Genomic DNA, 16,018 nt, shown 5'->3' with positions numbered 1-16,018 from the left:
CAAGTTCCTTGTGTGCTAATGAGAGCTTAGAAAATCCAGCAATAGTAATAGTGGAAGTGAGATCGCTTCACTTACTGCACTTTTTCGTATACAGGGTCTGACACTGTGCTTAATTTGCTGACAAAGAGGGACAGCTAATGATCAGACGGTGTTTCTTTCTGAATCCAAACTGTCATTCACACTGTGAAGAACCCGGTCACTCAACTCTGACTGTGAGCAGTGCAAGAGGCTCTGACTGCATCTGTGTGGTGGTCACGTGCAGCTACAAGCCTCGAATAAGGCTTCTTTCTACTTCTAGGGTACGTATTTCTCTTCATTATACTGTGTAATAACAGTATAATAACTATATCGCTAGCACACTCTAATTAGGTAGTGTTAAAGATATACTCACGGATTTTGTTTTCCAAACATTTGTTTTTACATTTATTGCTTTAAACCTTAAAGGTACCATGTGGGATTTTTCCCACCACTAGTAGTCCTATGAAGCAATGTTTTTATGTATGGGTACCTGTTTTTTCTCGTGCAGGTGCATGAGGTGGTGGTAATGTGCCAACAAAGGCAGGGAAGAACTGCTGGCAAGTAAACAAATGTAAATAATTTAGCCCTAGGGTAAGAAAAACCCTCTTTTACATGTGTTTTATAAATAAGGAAATGTACTTAGGGACCTCTATGATACACGCTAAAGTACACACACTGAATGTAAATGTGTGTTTGTTTCCAAGAAACCCCACAGGCACCTTAAAGTAAATGCTCAACAGAACTGTGAAATTTTGTAGTTCACTTGCCTTGATTTATTTAGCACTGAGGCATATGTCGATTTTACAAAAACGAAACGAACATCCAGCGGTTGACACTGGTCATCTGCTGTGTGTCTAAGTTAATACAGAATCAAAATAGCAGGTTGACACAGGCTGTGGTCTTGACAGTTGTAGTTGTTGTTGTGTGTATTGTGGGCAGACCTGCTGGGAAACCCATGACGCTGAATATCCTGTCCAGCTGGTCATGATGGAAGGGGTTACTGGTCTTGATGTCTTCCTGGCGACAGTGAAAGATGGGCTCGGATGTTAGCAGCTCCGCAAAGATGCAGCCAATTGCCCAAATATCTGGTACACACACACACACACACACACACACACACACACACCACTTAGTCTGAGTGTTCTTGAGGTACATTAGCTGCAGTGCACAGACTTTCAAGTCTGAAGGACTTCACATTAAAGCTTTTTACTGTTTTATTATCTGCATGCACATGAGATAAGACCAGGTTTGACCCAAGTGATTAATGATCTTAAATGTAAAAGTGAACTCTTTTGGAATTTCCTCCCCTGGTAAAACTGGAATTGGATTAGATATTAATTTAACAAACAAGCAGGATTTATACTGTATATTACTTGCTTTCTGGCAGAGTTTTATGACGAGATTGATACCAATGTCATAGCTGTTATATATGAAGCTACCTATAGCAGACAGTTAGCTTAGCCTAGCACAAGGGTTGGGAAAAGGGGGAAACAGCAAGCATGGGTCTGTCAAATGGTAACAAAATCTACCTGCCAGCAAAGCTAAAGCTCACCAATTAAAATGTTGTATCTCGTTCATTTATTTAGTGTTTTTTTTGGTTTATGACAACTTCTTGGCCCTGAACAGGCAACACGCAGAGACTCCAGGAGGTTATTGGTTACGGCCAAGAGATTGTCTGGCTCATAACCATCCATAAAACGTTAAATTGTTGTTTTAAAACTTCAGGTTTTGTAAGGATTAGACAAACAAGATAAAACATGTTAAAACAGTGAGCTTTACAGTTGCTGGTAGGTTTTATGCTAAGCTTAGCTAACTGCTGGCTGTATCTTCATCTTTAACTCACAGACATGAAGGTAGTATTGATCTTCTTATCTAACTCTAAAAAGTGTTTTTCCCACAATGTTTAAATATTCCTTTAAAGCACCAGATGGTTTTTATGTCCAACCCTCTTCCTGTCACCTTCACACCTCACAGTGGAGGCCTGCGACATTTAGGCTTACGGTAGTGGCTGCTAAGAGTATGAACCACTGTGACGACAGACTGATGGTGTTGTCTCATGTTCCAGGAATGATAAATATAGACATCTAGACACACCCGCTTTGTACCAATGAAGACCGTGGATCACATGAGCACTCAGACCTCAGTGAGCAATCTTCATTCCTATTCACATTGAGAGACCTTTGGAGAACACACTGACACTGACATTATGCTGTTAAATTAAAAACTACTCATCTACTGGTCTGGATCCAAAAATGCTAAATGCTAACAACCAGGGATCAAAGTCCTGAGTTAGTGCAGAGTTGTACATTCATGGCTGCACACTCATCCACACGAGGGTTTGCTTTGTACATGTGACTCCAGACTCACCAATAGCTTTGGTGTAGTGCCGGGCCCCCAGAAGCAGCTCAGGGGCCCTGTACCAGAAAGTCACTACGACGGGGTCAAGGTCCGCCAATGGCTTGAGGGGAGAGTTGAAGAGTCTAGCGAAACCCATGTCAGCTACAGGATGTGTGTAGAGAAGACAGACGAGGTTAGCAAACAAAGGCATTATCAGAGAGTGATATGAAGTGACTGCAGGCTAGTCCCAGGCTGTCAGGGCCAAGGCTCCTAGCGTCTCAGATGGCACCTCAGGCTCGCTAATCTGCCAAAGATCCGGAACGTAGATCCTGAAAGTGTCAGTTAGGTTTCAGGGATGAATAATTTAACAAAGTACAAACACCATAGCTAACCCTGAAACACCTACAGCTGTTAAAGTAGCACCATGCAATATGTTTTATGTAAAACACATCAGCGCTAGCTTAAATAAACACAACTTCTAATAATCCCACTTCAGAATGCTCTAAATGCCAAACTCTCATACACAATACATTAAGAAATTATGTTGGGAGTTGCAGTATTTCATTCTTATCTTTAGTCCAACATTTCACTTGTAGCACACTTTGATAAACACAGGCCTTTTATTTTAGGAATGTACACTTCTTTGCCAGGAGGTAACAGCTGAAAACTTAAGCATGACATGAAAGCATGAAAAAGCATTAGTCATCCAAACAGAGGAAAGAGTGAGTTATCCAGAGAAAGTTAAAATTTGCCTCACCTTCATGTTAAGTTTCCTTTATAAAAATTCATTCAAGGTTAGGGTTGAACCACTATGGCTAGTAAACAAGAGCGTGCATATCTAAATATATAAATTAATACAGCCAGCATTCCAGCTCCATATAACAATAAAAGAACCTCAATAATTCTGTTGCTTGATGGACTGCTGTAGTGACTTATATATCTCCTAAACTGTGAACTATCTCCTGTTGGAGCAGCCCTGTGCAGTAACAGTCAGTGCAGAAAAATACTCATCAGCACCAGATCTAGTTTCACTGAAACAATAACCTAGTACTATTACTGTGTGCACAGGGTTTAAAAATAGACTCCAGCATTACCCTTCAACATTCCCCTGGCCAGCTGGCTTATGTAACAGCACTGATCTGCGATCCCCGTTGACCTCTCAAAGAGAAGGTTAAACGCTGCAGCTACTGGACACTCAAACAAGTCAACAGCCTCGCTGATCCACTGGCATGAGTAGTATCTGCTATGTGTATCAGTTACAAATACAGTTTACAGAGATATTCTTTTATCCGCCTTACCGATTTTCACTCTTCCTCGTTCGGGACCTTCCCCCATCACCAGGATGTTAGCTGGTTTCTGGAGGGAACAGAAAAATATTAAATACTGTGTATAAAACAAACCATTAAGTGCTCAATTGAATATACAAGTGTTATATGTCTAGTATAACAGTCACATGGGACAGTACTTTCAGAAATACACCCAATTTCAGTAGATTCTCTTTAACAAACAGCAAATGTTGACCAGGTGTACTGGCTGCCCAATACAGACTACTGAACCTATGAAACGATATGACATCATGAGCATTAGGTCTGTCATTTTACGAGGGTGCATTTAAACCTCTCAGCCCACACAGGAATAAGGTCAAACATACTCAAGCACCTGGTCACATAGGTCTGTTTTTTGGCGAGTAACTTAATGAAAATAAGCTTGTGGGAGTAGAAGCTGACTTACCGATCCTACTGACCTAAATGAAAGGGAGACAGTGGTGTTTAAAAACGGTGATGAAAGTCCTGCATGCTCTGTTTAAGGACTTTAAAGTTTAAAGCTGCATTAATAGCTTTTTTTTTGGCAACTTGGGGGAAGTGGAGGAAGCTGAACACACAGCACCTTATTAAGTTGTTAAGCAGAAGGTGTTAGAAAACAATTGCTTATTTACACATCAAGCAGACACTAAGCAAAATTAGCATTTATTTGGAGTCCTTTTTTAAAAGGTAAGTCTAGCATTTCCTCTCCATGTAACTAAATTCTAACTCCCTTTAGCTAGTCGCCAGTTTTGTCTGTTGTTTGGTGCTAAAGCTGGTAGTGTACAGCGGATTCTTAGCTTTTTCCCTGCAAACTGCTGCTACTGCTGATGAGAGCGGTAAGAGTTGATGAACAGAAATGCTGCGAGGTGCAAAAGCAAAAATGATACTAAAGAGAGATGAGGGGAACTCCAGAGATGGTAATAATTTCCTGTGGGTTTGTCACATTACACATAGGCATGTGATCCATGTTGATATAAAAGCTTACTTAAGGCAGCTTCAAAGCTGGACGTATAAATGTTTGGGCCATTTTGCTTAAGCTGTAAACACAACATTGACCTAATAGCACCATGAAATGTAGTTTTTGCAGACATGTTAGCAAACATTTGTATTGTGCAGAAGACTCACTGATTCCCGAACAGTCTCTTCATTTGGAGTCATGCTTCTGGCCACTTGACTAATCCAAATCCAATATTTACCTTTTATATCTGGTTTGCTCTCAATCAACTCCTGAAGGAAATATCTGGCTCTTTTACCAATAAAATGCTTCGCTATGTTCACTAGCTAGTCGCTAACTTTGTCTGCCCTTAGGTGCTAGGAAGGTAGCATACAGTGGGTTTATCAAAAAAATTTTTTTTACTGAAAACAGCAGCTGCTGTGGCTAGAATCCAGGTTGATGTGAGCGCTGAATCAAAAAAGTTAAGTTGCGTGCTGAAAAACCAAAACCATGAGCTGACAGATACTAAAACGCTATGTAGAGCTGAGAGGAACATGTTGGTGATAGTTCCTACTTATGTGTTTCACAGTACATGTAGTAATTTGATCCATGTTAATATAAAAACACTTAGTGCAGCTGTAAAGCTAGATTAACTTGGATGCAGTGCAACAAACCTAAAACACAACATATTATTGCCTCGTAAAGTCGTTTACACATTTACACATCCTGCAGACACTGAGCAACATTAGCATTCATTTGGTGTCATGTTTCTGGCCATTTGGCTAATGTAAGTCCAATATTTACTTTTGCTGAATTTCCCATCTGGGGAATGAGGTTGCCGAATTAGTGGGACATAAAACCATGAGCTGAAAGAGGCTAAAATGCTCCGAATAAGCACTGCGGTTAACTGCTGAGATGGATCGTTTCCTGTGGGACTGCCACCTTTCACATTACACAAAGTCATTTCATCCATTGTATAATAAAACATATTGATTCATAATTTTAATGTAATAATGTTATTTGTGATTTGAGCAGCATGAGGAAGCCACTGGTTTCACTGAGGGCCACATGGACACAAAGACATTAGGTTTTAACTCACTGCTTTTCCCACCAATCAGCAATAACACTTCCTACATATAATTATGTGATGCAAGTACTGTGTTGTTATTCACTGAATTACCCAGTGATATCAAACAAACAGGCACACTGCTGAACATTTAATGCAAGGGAAAATGTCACATGGCCCATATTTTTTTTAAAGTTCACAGTTGCCTTCTCATGCGATGTGATGCTTGTCGTCAAACAATCTGTTAATTCTCCCTGGATGTCTAGGCAAATTTGAACCCTCTGGCTCGGCGGACTCAGATCTGTCATGCAAACACGTCTTGTTGCTATAGAAACAGTGCTATTAATGAAATCTTTTATTCCCGCCCACAACACGACATGCGGCGATCGGCAAACACAAAGACAATCGTCTCTTAAAAGGCCAGAGGAGTTCAGGCTCACCAGCTCCTCTTTCAAATTCTAAACAGGCCTTCTGAATTATTACCTCTTGAATGTTCTATAAAAGACCTGAGTGAGTGTCAGTGCCTCAGTGTGCACCATAACTGCTGAGGAAAGACGTTATTGTTTCTAATCACAAACAAAAATATATGTGGAACTGGACAAGCGAGACCAAGTGAATCCACAGTTTAATAGAGTGACATTAATTATGGTAAAAATATTGCTACAGTATGTGTTTAAGATATAACTAGTGTTATTCTGCAATATGCAACAAATTGTGTTTCACACCCAGAATTGAGACTTTCTCTTGAATTCATCCAGTGAAATCAATCAGTTACAGTTGGTTGGTTTCATAAATGCATCAGGAGCCGAGGGAAAACATAGCCTCCATCCCACTGAGGACCGGTAAACTCCTTAGAGACATGGCCCCTTTCTACAAAACCATCTACATCTTTGTCTAAAAAACTAGGCCAGTTCAGGAGCCAGAGGCGTACTTATTATACAACAAATGGGCAAGATGATAAACATGCACTTTGTCTCAAAAAGTAATTTTGGAATTTGTACAGTCAAAATTACTGTAAATTTTTTTTTAAAAAGAACACACACACACCATCATCTGCAGGCTGAGCTAGTTGACTTCTCTGCACACCAGCGGCCTGTACTACGTAGGGAGGTAACTGGCTTATTCAGGTAACTTCAGGAGTTAACATTCCTGTAAAATTCAGAACTTTGTGACGTCGGGTGTAACTTGCTGATTAACCTGTGCTACGAAAGGTGGATAAGTGTTATACAAGGTCTGTTGCCATTACGCTGCATCTCTAAACTGTTCCGAGCAGGTTTTGTTCATGGTTAACTCGAGGTTACCCTGTGTAGGTGGGCTACACACCACATCTGTACTTTACTTAGATTTCATCCTGACTTGTTCCACTGCAGTTGCAGCTGAAATTATGTTATTTTTTAACTCAACAGCATTACGTTCATACAGCGAGCCCTGCAGCCTCAGTGATTTTAGGGAGGAAATCTTAATTAATTAACGGGACAGTTTCTTAGATATAGCCAATCTGAAAGTTATATTTAATTCTCATAAGTGTTTTCACATATTTAGATTGACTATTTTACGTGTCCAAAATAACGAAACCAGGGTGGGGGTTCCTAGATTAAAATTTACAAGAATAAACATGACATTAATGTCACAACAATCTAAATCACTCTGGGGTTTTCTTCTGAATACGCCCAATCCACGGCAAAGTCTCTACGGTGCATGATAATATAGTGATTGTGGGCTAAACTCACGAGTATTTCCTCACTGCTAAATCCGATTGTGATGTATAATATACACTGCATGCATACTATACGACAGTGTGTGTGTAATATTGGAAATTAACTTTTGTCTCAGATTATTACCTCACTCCACTCTCCGTCTTTTTCTTCAGCTCTATTTTTTACTTTTTTGTTTCCCTTGGTTATGACTATCTTTTTAATGCCCACAGTTCATGCACACAAAACAAACTGTATGCAGTATCTTTTTAAATGTATTAACTTTAGGTAAGTAGGACATCACATGTTCAAAGGCAAAAATGTGTCAGTTTTCCAAGTGAACTGAACAGAAGGTGTGAAAGCATTCAGACCTCAGTTTTCTTTTTCAGCTAAATATTCTATAACCATCAACATTGTATTTAATAAGTGATAGACATGAAACCCTTAATGACCTCACTTATTTTTCTTACCTATAGTTGTTACTGTCAAGAGTAGGTTAGACAGTAATTTTATTTGGAATTAAATTATGCATCCATACAAATTAAATAAATAATAATAAAACAAGGCCTGAAGAGGATAATCGTCATTGTTCATTACTATGTAATGTCATTCCTGTGTTAACTAGCAGTTATTAAAAATGTATTGATGCATCATCAAACAGCAATGCTGCAGCTAAGTTCCCTTTTTTAAAGGTGTAAGGCTTACACTAGTAATAATTTACAGTATCCGCCCCTCCCATCCTCATGGGTCAGTCATGATAACAGCAGCATCAGCATCCTTTGTTGCTGCAGTACTGTACATATACAGTGTAGTACATAAGGTTTAGTCTGGATTTGCTGCAGCGACAGATCACTTTCAGTGACCCCCCCCCTCCCAAACCCCATTCCCCAGAAAGAGATTATTCGTACAGTCCATTCAGAAGCTTTTTGCTTTGGCCTGTAGAGCTGCTAAGTCAGCATCTTGACTCAGCTAGCCATGCAGGGCGGTGGGCTTGGCCCTAGCTGGAGACTGTTACATAACCCTTGCAGGGGCGCAGGGGTTGGTGCACCAGGGAGAATTGAGTGGAGGAGTGGCAGGACAAGTGGGGGATGGTAGCTATGCAGTGGTGCAATGCAAAGCACATGCCTGATACCTACAGAGCAGGGACGCAGAGCTTGCTGCACACCAGCACAAACACACAGTTATGTAACAGCAGAAGTGCTGGGGCTGTGAAAGATGTGCTGGTAGGAGCACCTTTCCTCACAGCTAATCAGACAACAGCAGATTACACGGCTTGTTATTCCACCTCTGATACGTATAAACAACATAACTTATGGCAAGACTTGAAGCTTTCCTATAAACCTTTGAAAGCAATCACAGGCCTTGGGGGCATTTTCCATTAAGCAGCATGCTCAGCCTGAGCATTTTGATTTGTTATTACTCACACCGACAGAAAGAACTAAAAAAGAGAGCCAGGCACCTGCACAAAGAGGATAATCTGACCAACAACAAGGACCAAAAACCAGTTGTAGAAGGGAGAATTTAGGAAGCCCTTTGGCCACAATGGCAGGAAGCCTTTGCAATGAGAAAGCAAAATAATGGCACTAACGGCAATACAGCGACAATGGAGAATTCCATCCGGCTGCAATGAAAATAGTTATAAAGGGCCGGAAGAGTTGGTGCACAGATAAGAGTGTTGTGACCTTCAGGGAGCAAAACAACCAGAAAGCTCCTGTGGGAGAATTTATGTTGTTAAGGAGAGTGGTCACCACCCCTCCCCCACTGTGTTACTGCTTCATCATTAAAACATGTGCAGAATTTGGACAAAATGTTGCACATGTTTTAAACGTGCACGGTGCAGGCCTTGATGATGTACTGGAGGTGGGCTGGTTTGTACTGACCGCAGTAGAGACTGCTGTCTGCAGCTCTTCTTCCAACAGCTCACTGTGGTCTTGTACTATTCGTCCCTGCAATATCTAAAAAATAGTGCCTAATATGTCCATATCTTGTTGTCCAGTTTCTATTGAATCACAGCACATCTATCCCTGTAGGTGCTTCACAATAAAACCTCCTGCCGCTTTGCTGGTGGAAGACTTTTAGAGGGTTTCTGCAGAGTTCACCAAATTAAATCTAAGACTAAAACCTTTTTATTTAACACCTAAATACAATTTAATACCATTTTCACAGATGACAGAAAACCAAAAGGAACAATAGCCATGTTTCCATTTAATTGTCAAGTGAATTTTAAGCAAACTTTTGAAATGTGAAAAGAAAAATGGAGAGAGGTCTGCAGAAATGTGTTTCAACAGGGCAAGTTGTAATTGTTCTTTCATGTCAGCTAGCACTGGCCATGTTTCATGCTGTCCGGAGACGAAGACAAAGAAATGCAATCATTCTAATGTTTTCACACATTATGGGAATATAAATAAATGAAATCAAATGAAAGCACATCAATTCACATTTATATCACATTACTCCCCAGCTGTATATAACAATACTAACATTAGTAGATCGGTTAACGAATTAAAACAATTCATTAATAAATGTGTATCAAAATACCATTTTATATTAAATATTGTCATGCTATTTTCTGGTTCTCTAGTAAACTAGATATCATTGGATTTTAGGCAGTTGGACAAAACATGCTAATTATTAATTTTAGTTAAGTTAACTTGGACTGGAAAATTGCGCAACACATTTTCTGATCATGGCCCATGCATGTAACATGGGTCAACCATGGTGGACCCAGTATTACACAGATAAAGCTGGTTGAGCCTAAAGGTAACAAATTCCTCTGTGTTCTGGCAGATTTTCTTGGATGTGACTAAATTCTGTGCTAAAGTCAATGAGTGAAAAAATGACTTGCATCAGCGCAACCATTGTAAAACATTAGTTTGGTGTCCTGAATAAGCCAATGAAAGCAGTCTGAGATTTACTTGTGCAACAGGACAAGGCATTTACTGGACTTACTTTCTGTCAGATTCTCAGAATGACTTGCTTGACTCAACATTTGAAACTGATCCCTGACAACACATTTTTAATCAACACTGTAATTACAGCTCAACAGCCCTTCTCAATGCGATACACAGCCACTGCAATGGAATCAAACAATCTCAAAGGTTACTGATTGATAAACAAGACGGACACAGTTTGGAAGCCTGAGCACGATCCCTGATCCCTGCAGGTTTACATAATGTGATGTCCAGCCACCACATGACCATCAAGGATTGCCGGGGATTACCTAAGAGTGGACGACCGGATTTAAAGAAGAAGGAACCCTGTACATGGACACCTGGACTGTGTGATTGCTCTTCACAGTCATGGTGATAATCAAATTAAACTTTTGCCACATATCTTATGTGTTTGGTTAATTAAACTTTTTCCTCCAAACAAAGGCACAAACGTTCCTCACTAGGGAGTGACAGATGCCGGTAGAGATAAGAGCGAGGGAGCCACAAATACAGATGAACTGTGGGCGTTATGAGATATGAGGCAGATAGAAGAACACTTTTCCACTTCTGTTTTGTTTTTTATCAACCATGTGTGTCTTCTTTTTAATTACAGATGATGTTTAATAGAATATACAGAGGCATAATAGTCAGAAGCAAGTAAACAATATTCGATATAACAGCACTCAACAGCATTTAGCAGTTGGCTAACTTAACCAACTGTCATCCTTTTGGCCCATGCCTCATGTGACCCCTAAACTCTCATGTGTCTTCATGTAGGATGTCACACATGACTTGGATTAAACCACAAATGTTTGACATTCATGGGACTGAAAGTGGACAGCAAAGGTTGGATTACAAAGCTCCTGAAAGGGATATGATTGCACCGGAGACTTACAGTAACTTGTCAACTCGCAACCAAACGCAAGCGAGAGAATGAATGAGTCACAAAGTGACATAAGCTTCTTTAACCTCTTAACATTCCTGTAAAATTCATGCAAAACGCCTATTCAAGGCATATCCAAAGTAAATTGAATATAGTTCTTGAACCATTTGAAATATATGCATGGTTTTGGGCTTCTCTGAAAGATAACACTAGAGTGTCTAACCCAAAAGAAGAATGACTGTAAGTGCTACTGGAATTGAATAATATAAGTTTAAACACACTAAAACTAATATATTTTTCATTTCCGCTTGAAAATGCTTGCTAACAAATGCATGCAGACAACTATAGCTGGGACTTATTAGCTGGAAAACACTGTAGGACCACAGGATAAAGCCTTACCTAGTCCTAGTTTCAGTGTATGTCTTAGCGTATTTTTTCTAAAACAGCACCGCCCCTTGGCGGCAGGTGACTGCTGCTGCTGTATCAGCCGATAGTTCGATGCAGATGTGTTTTTTTGCTGGTAGATCATGAACTTTCTACTTAAAGCTGGATATCGTTATTTTCAGAATTTTATTGTACTGATTGGTCTGACAGAAGTGCTGATTGTACCCGCTGTGGTGATTGCATCTTGAAATAGTTTGCATTGGTCGAATCACGAGGATTTTATCTGTCAAACGGTAGATCATATGAGTATGAAGTTAACATAGCAGTTGTGTGCACATACTGAAAGCTGCTGCCAGGACCTGACGTCCCGCGGGCGAGCCGTTGGAATGTTAAGAGGTTAATGATAAAAGTCTAACTATTAGAAACATAATCCACCAAGACCTGCTGGCACCAACTTACCTCTAAACTCATGAACCTTAGAAACAGCTGTAAAACCAGATACTGTATGTTTAGACTGCTTCCCTCAATCTTTACCAACTAACTTCAATAATTTCTTCATCTAAACCATCAACCTGCCTCTTAGACCCCATCCCGACTAGGCTGCTTAAAGAAGTTTTACCCTTAGTCAGCACTTCTTTACTAGATATGATCAGTCTATCTTTATCAACAGGCTATGTACCACAGTACTTTAAAGTAGCTGTAATTAAACCTCTTCTGAAAAAGCCCAACCTTGATCCAGATGTTTTAGCCAACTATAGACCTATATATAACCTTCCATTTCTCTCTAAGATCCTTCAGAAAGCAGTCGCCAAACAGCTGTGTGACTTTCTACAGAGCAATAGTTTATTTGAGGATTTTCTGTCAGGATTTAGGACATCATAGCACAGAGACAGCACTTGTGAAAATTACTAATGACCTCCTAATTGCATCAGACATAGGACATGTTTCCGTACTGGTTTTACTAGATCTTAGTGCTGCATTGACCATCATATCCTATTAAAGACACTGGAACATTTAATTGGCATTGAAGGAACCACTCTAAGCTGGTTTAAGTCCTATTTATCAGACTGATTTCAGTTTGTTAACAATGAGTCCTCCATGCACGCCAAACTTAGTCATTCCACGAGGATCTGTGCTGGGACCAATCCTGTTCACTTTATATATGCTTCCTTTAGGCATTATAATCAGGAAACACTCCATAAACTTTCATTATTATGCAGATGATACGTTATTATATCTATTGGTCAAGCAAGATGAAACTCATCAGTTATCTAAACTTCAAATGTGCCATTCAGTTATTGTTCTGGGGCCCAAGCACCTCCGTGACGCATTATCTAAAGATATAGTTTCCCTTGATGGGATCGCCCTGGCCTCCAGCACCACTGTGAGGAATCTTGGAGTTATCTTTGATCAGGACATTTCATTTAAGTCTCACATTAAGCAAATTTCAAGGACCGCCTTTTTTCACCTATGTAATATTGCAAAAATCAGGAACATCCTATCTAAAAATTATGCAGAAAAACTAGTCCATGCATTTGTTACTTCTAGGCTGGATTACTGCAATTCTTTATTATCAGGCTGCTCGAAAAAAGTCCATTAAGACTCTTCAGCTGATCCAGAATGCTGCAGCACGTGTTCTGACAGGAACCAGGAAAAGAGATCATATTTCTCCTATCTTAGCTTCTCTGCATTGGCTCCAGTAAAACCCAGAATAGAATTTAAAATCCTTCTTCTCACATACAAAACTCTTAATGGTCAGGCACCATCTTATCTTAAAGAGCTCATAGTACCTTACTACCCCACCAGAGCACTGCGCTCCCAGAATGCAGGGTTACTTGTGGTTCCTAGAGTCTAGAGTAGAATGGGAGCCAGAGCGTTCAGTTATCAAGCTCCTCTCCTGTCTCCACATTTAAGAGTAGGCTTAAGACTTTCCTCTTTGATAAAGCTTATAGTTAGGGCTGGCTCAGGTGAGTCCTGAACCCTCCCTGAGTCTTCTGGCTCTGGAGCTGTGGAGTCTGGATCTGTGGTTGCGAGTCACCTGCTGCCCCCGTGTTCCTGCTCGACACCCTCTGCTACAACTATTGTTACTAGTCCTATTGTTATTACTGTTATTGTAGTCATTAACATTACGACTGCGATGGACTGGAGACCTGTCCAGGGTGTACCCCGCCTTTCGCCCAATGTCAGCTGGGATAGGCTCCAGCCCCCCCGCGACCCTGTACGCAGGATAAGCGGTTGACAATGGATGGACGGATGGATGGATTAACATTACGATTATTATCATTAACACTACTGTAAATATCTGTACTATTTTTCTTTCAGGCTATACCAACATTACCTTTACTGTCTGTACCTCTGTGTGTATATTGTGTAGGCTGCCTCGCTCCCCTCTCTCTCACTCCCTCCCTTTCTCTCTGTCTCTCTCTTGCCCTCTCTCCCTCTCCCCCCCCTCCTTCACCCCAACCGGTCAAGGCAGATGGCCGCCCACCCTGAGCCATGGTTCTGCTCGAGGTTTCTGCCTCTTAAAAGGAAGTTTTTCCTTGCCTTTGTCGCCTAGTGCTTGCTCTTGGTGGGAACTGTTTGGTTTCTGTAAATAACATCACAGAGTACGGTCTCTGCTCTTTTATGAAAAGTGCTCTGAGGTAACTGTTGTTGTGATTTGGTGCTATGTAAATAAAATTGAATTGAAATTGAATAAGATCACTTCATTGACTCATCAAAGTCTGTTTACAGGTGTTGGGGAGTACTACTGCATACACATATGTGGGAAAAAGTTGTATAAAGCCTTGGTAAGTCTGATAAATGGCCTCAAGTGATGTCACTTGAGTCAGCATTGGAGTGCGATGGTGCTCAAAATCACAGTTTGTAAGTACTGTAATAAAAATAAGTCCATTAAATGGTTCGCCCAACAAAGATGTCATTATTATGCAACAGCAGCTTTACTGGGAACCAAGTGAATTAATCAATTCGGTGTGGGCAAGCCGAAAGCAAAAAGCACTGGTTCAGTTGGCCTGTGATGATAGAAATAAATCCACTCAAACATAGTGAATGTATACTAAGTAAAGACATTCACAGCAAGTGTGACAGTTCATTCTTACCAACTGTCAACCAAACGCAACATGCTTTCTCCTAAAGTAAAAAAAATATAAAGCTCAGGAATGCGCTTCATGCTGCAATCTGTTGTTGCACCAAAGATTCTACACTCAACAAGCTGGCAACCACACTAATTTGTTTTGTAATGTAGTAAGTAGGCAAAGTACGCAGGCAAGTATGTGAACAATGTTGTTTGCGTCGCCTATGGCTGTCTACGCCTATGGCTGTCTACGCCTTCGCATTGTTAAAAAGCAAGTATGTCGGAGGCTTTAAAAGTATGTGTTTTTTTGATGTGAAGTTGCTCCACTGTATTTGAGCAGCTTGTAGCATAGCTTCCAAGGAGGGTTAAATGACTGAGAATCTTCACAGATACGTTGTTGCTTGAAACAGTGTTACTTTACTGAATAGTAGCTTGAAGTTACTAGTTAGTTTCAAAATAGCATTGCATTTATGTAATTAAACAGCATTTGCCAAAAGAAACTGAATATTAGCAGAGGAATGAACGAATAAGATCTTATTACTGATATCAGGGGTCCACTATGTACATTTTGCAGCGGTGGCCCACAGCTGAATTAAAAAACCTAGAGGAAAAGGGTTGATTGTCAGTGAGCTAACCTTTGCTAGCATTTCTACTAGCTTAGCCGACCAAGACTGTGGTGATCAAAGTTAATGCAACACTGCATTTAGTTGCAAACTGGGCACAATTTTCTGGTGAACACACAAGAATTCTGATTTAATTCCTGTCATTCTGCCATCTTAACAGAGATTTCAAGACACACAATGAGAAGCCCTGTGTTCTGGCTCCAGCTTGACTCTCAGCTACAGAGAATGAAACCTCCCTCTAACTAAAGCACTGTGGGAAAATCGAGGTGGAGGGAATCTCACAGGAACCACCAGAGTGTTGGAGCCAGGTTAAAGGGTGGACAAGAGTCAGACAACATTCAGAGTGCAGGACGTTCTGCTCCTCAAGCATTACAATCAAACCCCTTAGACAATCCGTCATAACAACACACACCACGCTGAGACATAACAACACCTGCACTGCAATAACATAGCTCTGCTAGTTGGAATGGCTCAGTCTGATAAGTGTAGCAGAGAGATGCGAGGTGCACTGCAGCTAATGTCACAGTGTGAGATATCAGCAGAATTCAACAATGAACACAATGAACTTCAGGTTTTGATAGGGAAATATTTCTCCAATGTTATCATTTTTAATCTGATAAAGTCTATGTTTAGAGAATGAGGGCTAATTATTTATTTCTTTGCAATGCCATATGTAAACGCCTGATTTGCTCACAAACTTCTATCTAACTTGTGAGCTAACTCGTGCTAAAGCCAGCAGTCAGTGTATATTAGGGCAATATGAGCATGGGCT

General features: G+C 40.4%; 1 protein-coding gene across 2 annotated transcripts in view; it reads right to left on the bottom strand.

The window, feature by feature from the left end:
* Window positions 1-16,018, bottom strand: part of cdk19 (cyclin-dependent kinase 19) — a 58,830-nt gene that overhangs the window by 19,964 nt on the left and 22,848 nt on the right. For both annotated transcript variants that reach the window (XM_046060150.1, XM_046060151.1), the window contains exons 4-6: window positions 3,654-3,711; window positions 2,386-2,517; window positions 960-1,103 (exon numbers count right to left, since the gene is read on the bottom strand). In XM_046060150.1, the coding sequence (XP_045916106.1) occupies window positions 960-1,103; window positions 2,386-2,517; window positions 3,654-3,711 (334 nt within the window). The remainder of the gene's footprint in view (window positions 1-959; window positions 1,104-2,385; window positions 2,518-3,653; window positions 3,712-16,018) is intronic.

Source organism: Micropterus dolomieu, linkage group LG10 (assembly GCF_021292245.1).
Source record: "Micropterus dolomieu isolate WLL.071019.BEF.003 ecotype Adirondacks linkage group LG10, ASM2129224v1, whole genome shotgun sequence".
Lineage (NCBI taxonomy): Eukaryota > Metazoa > Chordata > Actinopteri > Centrarchiformes > Centrarchidae > Micropterus > Micropterus dolomieu.
The sequence above is the reverse complement of the archived record's forward strand: the minus strand, read 5'-3'. Positions and strand labels throughout refer to the sequence as shown.